Here is a 7298-nt window from a genome sequence, read left to right as displayed (position 1 = left end):
GTTTTGGCTGCTGGAGGCAGGCTGCTCAGCTGGGCACTCGGGCTCACCTGGGTTGGGATGGTCTTGTCCAATCCTGCCCAATGCTGTGGTACTGGGGCTGGGAAGTGGTGGCTGGCAGCAGGGCAAGCTTCCTAGAGGAAGAATTTCCCTCCTTTTTGGGGTCCTTGCATCCGAGTTGCTCTTACATCCACACAAGCAGTGAGCAGAGCAAAGTGGTGCTCAGGAGGCAGGGTTCACCCAAGCTTTTCTAGAAGTCTGCACTAACATGGTATGAGTTGCAGCATGGGAGCAAATCCAGGTGGTTCTCCCTGTTGGGTGTGCAGAGAATCCAGAGGACCACCTCAGGGCCAGGCATCTGCACTGCGAGTATTTGAAGGTAACCAGCAGGAGCAGGATTCTTGTCATAAACTCCTGAAGTTGTGAGAACATCTCTAGGGTACTGTGAGCCCAGTGCTGTGGAGGAAGGGTGGCTTTGCTCTACACCAGAGCAGTAGTACACCCTGTACCTTTTTGTCTGGGCACTGCCCTGGCTCCCTTGTGCCAACTCTGGCTGCAGCATCGGTTCCCAGGGAGAGAAGCTGATGAATTTCCCAATTCTTCATCATCACATTGCTCCCACAGTGCCACATGCATCACTCAGGGGGCGTCAGAGGCTCGAAAATGACTTACACAAAAATACCTGTGCCCGTGACCAGTGATTTCATCTGGGGGAGAGAAGCAAAGGGGGGGTGACCCCTGCCAGCACACAGAGGGGCAGCCACCAAGACACTTTCTTCCCTCTGTCTTCTGTCGGCCCAGACCTGAAAGCTGCCACCGCCAGCACAACTCTCTCCCTGCACCAATGGCTTTGTTCTCTCTTAAAGCAGACATAGCAAGAGCATGGGGCAGCTGCCACTCTGAGGTGGATGTGTGGCTGCCCTGGTGTCAGCGCTCACATCTCTTCCCCACAGTGGGCACAGGAGAGCTGGCATCACATGTGCCTCCTGCTCCAAGCGTCCCTGGCCCCACACCTGCGTGCAGTGGGTCAGGCGGGGAGTGCATGGAATAGCTGCAGTTCTGGATAACACGCCTTGGCAGGCAGGGAAATGGCAGGCTGTGCATCAGCCTCCAGCACGGCCTCTCTCCGGGGGCCCTGGGCTGCGTTTCACCTTGGCTGCCTCCTTCTTGTTGCCTTGGTTACCATCACTTACAGGCAGTGGTGCGGAGGGGAGGCTGATGTGTGTGATGTGATGTGGGAGAGCTGTGCTGCGCTGGGCTGTGGCAGCGCGGGAGGCTGGGGGACAGGGGAATGTGTCAGGGGCCAGCGTCCTCCTGGGTTAGGAGTCCCCAGGGGTGGCTGCCCACTTCTTCCCAGACAGAGAACACAATGTGCTTGTGCTGGAGAGTTGTGCCGCTTCCCACTGGCAGCTCTGGCTGCCTCCATGCAGAGCTGAGAGTAGTGGGCTGCAAGCATGGCAAAAAGAGCCCACAGGTCTGCCCTCACCATCCTTCTGCTCCCTACCCCTTTGATGCTGCCATGTGCAGGCACAGCTTGCTTGGAGCTGGTTATGGCAGTGACCAGTTAGTGCTGGCTGGGGTTGGGTGAGCAGAGGCAGATGCCCACACTGTGGTGCACTGGCACAGAGCTGATGGTCACTGTCTCAGCCCTTCACTCGTGGAGGCTCTGCTGCAGGAGTGCTCAGGGCTTCAAATTTTGTCCCATTGCCACAGGCTGGAAGGAGAGTCCCTATAAGCAGTAAAGGCTCCTGCATGCATCCCACTGCCCAAAGCAGCCTTCCAGTAAGGAAAGCTAGGCAGGAGCCCTGGGAGAGCATCAGGACAGATGGATGCCCTGGCAGCCAGTGCTGCTGAGGTGATGTCCAGCACTTATTCAGGCTGTGCTTGCAGGTATGTGAACACCCTTCTCAAGCTCATCCCGCCTGTGCTGGGGCTCCAAGAGCAGCTGCGCCAGGCAGTCCAGAGCGGGGACATGGAGACGTCGCATGGGATCTGCCGCATCGCTGTGGCCTTGGGGGAGAACCACTCCCGGTGAGTGCTGGGGGTGGTCCTCAGGAAAGGGGAATGAGCTTGGAGCAGCACTGCTGTCCCACACGTACTGCTTGTGTGGGGCCTGTCCTGCACCAGGGACGTGTGCCAGGGCAGAGGAGCTGGGCTCACAGCGGTGGTGCTACCCTGACTGTGCTCTCTGCTCCTCAGGGCACTGCTGGACCAGGTGGAGCACTGGCAGAGCTTCCTGGCCCTGGTCAACATGATCATGTTCTGCACTGGCATCCCCGGGCACTACCCTGTCAATGAAACCACCAGCTCCTTGACGCTCACCTTCTGGTACACGCTGCAGGTCAGTGGCCATCATGGGGCAGTCCTATCCTCCAGGCAGGGCTGGAAGCACCAGTGCATGTGACTGGGTCTGGCCTGGTTGCATTTAGTCCCCAGGGGTTTCCAATGCCCCTGCTCCTCACCCTGCACTTGCAGTCACTGCAGGGCACATACCTCAGAAATGCTGGCCCTGTGGCTTGCATTTTTCCACCCCCAGTCTTCCTTGGAAGTGTGAGCCAGCCTTTAAGGGCCTCATTAACATAACTAATTAAAACTTCATGCTGATTTCTCTTCCAGCAGCAGAGCTGGTTGTTTAGCTCCTTGCTGCGTGCCTGCATCAACCGCAGGCAGGTAGAAGAGTATGTACGGGCTTACTGCAGGCTAGACCTTGCTGCCGTGCTGGCAGTGTGGCCTCTTGGAGGAGGAAAAAGGGCTGGGGGCTGCTAGTGGCTGCCCAGCATGGGTTCCTCTCCCGGGGCCAATGTTCCCTGTGCCAGCAAAGCAGCCTTGCCACGTCGTGCTCTATTTTTAGCCCCAGTTCATCCCCCCAGCTCCATTCCTCTGCAATGTGATGCAGCGTGGCTGAGCATGGGCAGGGAGGGGGGTGATGTCGGAGCTGCGGGAGCTGCGTGTGGCCAAGGCTCCCACCTCTTTTTGCTGCTTCTCTGAATGGGCTGAGGATATGGGTACAGGCAGGAAAAGCAGCCTTGCCACGTCGTGCTCTATTTTTAGCCCCAGTTCATCCCCCCAGCTCCATTCCTCTGCAATGTGATGCAGCGTGGCTGAGCATGGGCAGGGAGGGGGGTGATGTCGGAGCTGCGGGAGCTGCGTGTGGCCAAGGCTCCCACCTCTTTTTGCTGCTTCTCTGAATGGGCTGAGGATATGGGTACAGGCAGGAGAGCACTGTGCTCAGGCACCCATCCCAGCCTGCCTCGCAGGAGGGTTCAAGGCATGTGTGCTCCTTATGCAGGCTTGCTCCTGCAGCTAGGAGGTGGCAGGGCAGTGCCACCCTGCTGTAACCCTGCTCTTCTCAAATGCCTGAGGGTTTCCCCAGTTGCTGAGGCTTCTTGCACCTTGCACCCAGATAGTGTTGGTACTGCTGAAGGACTCGGCATCAGGTAGATCTTGGGGAGCTGAAAATGCAATCTCCAAGGCATGATAGGTCCCAGCAGCCCTGGGAGGTGTTCCCGAGTCCCCTTTGCAGCAGGCATGCCAGCTCCTTTTTCTTTCCCCTGTAACACCTGATGTATTCCTCCTTCTGCCACCAGGATGACATCCTCTCCTTCGAGCCAGACAAGCAGGCGGTGTACCAGCAGGTCTACAGGCCTGTCTACTTCCAACTGGTGGATGTGCTGCTGCACAAAGCCCAGTTCCCCTCCGATGAGGAGTATGGCTTCTGGTCTTCGGATGAGAAGGAGCAGTTTCGGATATACAGGTACAGTTGGGAGGTTTGGGTTTGTTTGTCAGTTAGGAGAGGATGCAGGCAGTGTCCAGCCACCCTGGAGACTGAGTGCTGTGGGGAGACCCAAGGAAGGATAAAGAGGAGATTCCTTCCACCAAGAGCTGTGGTGGTTATATTGAAATTAGCTGGTAATTTGGCATGGCACCAGTTGCCCTGCATAGGAAGCCCTGGGAGGGCTGGGGCAGTGTGTTTGTGCCTGGCAGTGAGAGGGGGAGTAATGTGTTCATGCATGGAGCACTCTGCAGGGGATGAGGACAGGATTTGGAGACCCCCCATGTTCTCTGCAGGGTGGACATCTCTGACACACTGATGTATGTGTATGAGATGCTGGGCGCTGAGCTCCTGAGCAGCCTTTATGACAAACTGGGACGTCTCCTGACCAACACGGAGCAGCCATCCACATGGCAGGTGAGTGAGGGGACCTAGGCACCAGGCTGATGGCTACCAGCCCCTTGGGGACCTATCCTCATCATCTATTGACAGCAAAGGGATGCGACCACCTTGATAGCACACATGCAAGCTTTCTGGGGTCTGCTGGGGAGAGGAACATTTCTTCTTCATCCCTGTCCTTAGCGCTGCCCAGGGACCAGCCTCCTGGGGTCTCTAAGTTAGTGCCTGGAGCTGGGGCTGGGATGGGCATCAGGGATCAGTGTGTGGCTCTGACGGTGCCTCTCCCACCCTGGCAGCACACGGAGGCTTTGCTCTACGGCTTCCAGTCCATCGCTGAGACCATCGACGTGAACTACTCCGATGTGGTGCCAGGGCTGATTGGCCTCATTCCCCGGATCAGCATCAGCAACGTGCAGCTTGCCGACACTGTCATGTTCACTATTGGTAAGGTCCTTGTTCACACATAGGCTGGGGAGGGGGACCCCCTCTGAGACTGCTCCTGCTTAGAAATAATAGCAGTGAAAAGCAAAGCTGAGCATCCCGGAATGCGGGACCAAGAGCCCACAGCGCAGCCCTGTGGACTGACCCCGTCTGTGTGTGCAGGGGCGCTGTCAGAGTGGCTGGCTGATCACCCTGTCATGATTAACAACGTCCTGCCACTGGTGCTCCAAGCTTTGGGCAACCCTGAGCTCTCCATCTCCAGCGTCTCCACCCTGAAGAAGATCTGCCGGGAGTGCAAGTACGACCTGCCGCCCTATGCTGCCAACATTGTTGCCGTGTCACAGGTAGGAGCTGGATGCAGATGGATGTGTGGTGGTGACCTGAGATGTGCTCTGTGCACATCCTTTCCTCTGCAAGGATCAGGGCAGGGGGATGCAAAGCAGCAGCTCAGGGAATCTTGCTTGGCATGAGGGACTTGTCTGTCCTAGGCCAACAGATCCAGGTGGCAGGCCCTGTGTCCTGCTGTGAATGCAGAAATGGCAGGCAGTGGTAGACACAACTGCCAAGGGGTCTACTGGGGTTGCACTTGGATGTCTATCCTTTGTTTGTCTTGTTGGGAACAGCATCCTGCCAGCTCTGCACCCACCAGGCATCAGTTGCCACTACTGAGCACCCTGGGGGCATCCTAGTGTCCAAGCCTCTCTGTGCAGACTGAGTTGGTCCCTGCAGTGCTGGGGCAGCTTGTCCCATGGTCTTTCTTGGCTCTCATGATTTGAGGCAGATGGGGCTCAGAGTTGTAAGGCACTAGGAGGAGGGCTGGGCCTGGGTGAGCTGCCAGGGTGTGTGTGAGAGCAGAGAGGGGCTGGGTGGAGGGCATGAGTCTGCTTTTGGAGCCTGGGGGACACTCAGCGGGGTAAGGAAGCCCTGGTTGAGGTTGGCTTATTGAGCTGTCCTGTGACAGCACCCAGCCAAGCCAGGGGCTGAGTGGGCTGTCTGGGGAAAAGCTTACCAGGGGACAAGGATTTTGCTCCCTGCCTGTGGTATGTTGTGGGGAGTGCATGCCACTTGTCTGCCCACACTGGTGCTGGCTCTCTTGACCTCCTGCCTCCTGGCAGGGAAGGGGCTATCTGTGGCACTCACCCTGCTCTTTCTTTCTCCCCTTCCCTTCGGCAGGAGGTGTTGATGAAGCAGATTCACAAGGTAAGAGGGACTGGCTCACACCTCTGGCTGCTTCTGCTTGTGTCCCCCCCATAATCCTTAGTCATGCTCAGCTGAAGACAAGGGGTGCCATCACAAGTTGTGCTGTCCCTGGATGAGAGCTGAGCATTGCAGCCATCATGCGTGGAGCCAGGACTAGGCTGCCTCTCGCTGTGCTGCTGGGCTCCTATTGCATATGGGATGGGGTCATGCTGGGGTTGTATCCCTGTAGAGAGGGAGCCCTTGGGAGGAGGCTTAATTTTAGCAGTTCTCAGTCCCTGCAAGGCCAAGGATGTTGAGACAGCAGGCATATCTTCAAGAGGAAAAAGAAGGGAGATAAATGTGGGGACAGAGCCCAGGCTATGCCTACAATCACGTTGGGGTGGGATGCTTGATCTCATAGGGGCTGGGACACACTGTTCAAAGGATGGTGTGCTGAGGAAGGGTGAGCGGTGCCAGAATGGAGATCCCTGGGCACCAGCTGGTCTTTCCTTGGCGGGTTGCTGGGAAGAGGCCAAATGTGCTGGTGGCAGACTGCCTGTTCCCTGGGTTTGCCATGCTGGCAGGGAGCTGCTCCCCTCTCCTGCAGTGAGATGCAACAAGGGTGACCCAGATAGAGCAGCTCAGGAGCTGCAGCACACCGGGGTCCTGGCTTTGCTGGCTGAGCTCCTGGCAGCTGTCTTATGTATGTTAGGCTGTACCTGAGGCTTCAGGCTGGGTGGTGACCTGCCCCATTGTGTCTCCTCTCTGTCCCAGACGAGTCAGTGCATGTGGCTGATGCAGGCTCTCGGTTTCCTGCTCTCTGCACTGCAAGTGGAAGAGATCCTGAAGAACCTGCACTCCCTGATCACCCCCTACATCCAGCAGCTGGAAAAGCTAGCTGATGAAACGGTGAGTGCCCACTTAATTCCTCCATGCAGAATTGGCTTCTCCCGCGGGCTGTGGGGTTGCTGTGTTGAAGCAGCACTCGAACACAGGCTTAAGAGAGAGGGCAGTGCCGGGAACTCCTCTCTGGCACTTTGCCTCTGCAGCCATGGTTCCTCAGGATCCTAAATGCATGACTGTGATTAAGCAGCATGGTCTTTGGCTTTATTTTCCGTGGCAGCCCAATCCCTCCAACAAGCTGGCCATCATCCACATCCTGGGTCTGCTCTCCAACCTCTTCACCACCCTAGACATCAGCCACCACGATGATGACCACGAAAGCACCGAAGTCAAGAAACTGCCAGTGCAGCAAGGACCCAACCCAGTGAGTAGAGCTTGTTGCTCTTTGCCGCAGCCTGGCTGAAGCTTTGCTATTCGCTGCTGGTGCCAGGAGAGGGGGGTTAATGGGGAATGCAGTGTGTACTATGAAGAGGGTAGTGCCAGTGCATTCAGCTAAAACAACTTCTTTAGCTCATCCCACCACTCCTGAGGTGGACAGAGGTGACCTGCAGGGTCCCTCTTGACTGGGTGCTGCACTGAAGGACAGCCTGGCACTGTGAGCACTGAG

General features: G+C 57.0%; 1 protein-coding gene across 1 annotated transcript in view; it reads left to right on the top strand.

Annotated features, from left to right (window-relative positions):
- The window catches only part of IPO13 (importin 13), a 23103-nt gene that overhangs the window by 4146 nt on the left and 11659 nt on the right, over window positions 1–7298 (top strand). The window contains exons 3-11 of the mRNA XM_010013815.1: window positions 1888–2028; window positions 2197–2338; window positions 3585–3751; window positions 4066–4186; window positions 4465–4612; window positions 4772–4953; window positions 5783–5809; window positions 6563–6697; window positions 6912–7055. Of these exons, the coding sequence (XP_010012117.1) occupies window positions 1888–2028; window positions 2197–2338; window positions 3585–3751; window positions 4066–4186; window positions 4465–4612; window positions 4772–4953; window positions 5783–5809; window positions 6563–6697; window positions 6912–7055 (1207 nt within the window). The remainder of the gene's footprint in view (window positions 1–1887; window positions 2029–2196; window positions 2339–3584; window positions 3752–4065; window positions 4187–4464; window positions 4613–4771; window positions 4954–5782; window positions 5810–6562; window positions 6698–6911; window positions 7056–7298) is intronic.

Source organism: Nestor notabilis, unplaced genomic scaffold (assembly GCF_000696875.1).
Source record: "Nestor notabilis isolate BGI_N333 unplaced genomic scaffold, ASM69687v1 scaffold11364, whole genome shotgun sequence".
NCBI classification, from domain to species: domain Eukaryota; kingdom Metazoa; phylum Chordata; class Aves; order Psittaciformes; family Psittacidae; genus Nestor; species Nestor notabilis.
Note: the sequence above shows the minus strand (reverse complement) of the source record. Positions and strands in the feature narration are given on the sequence as shown.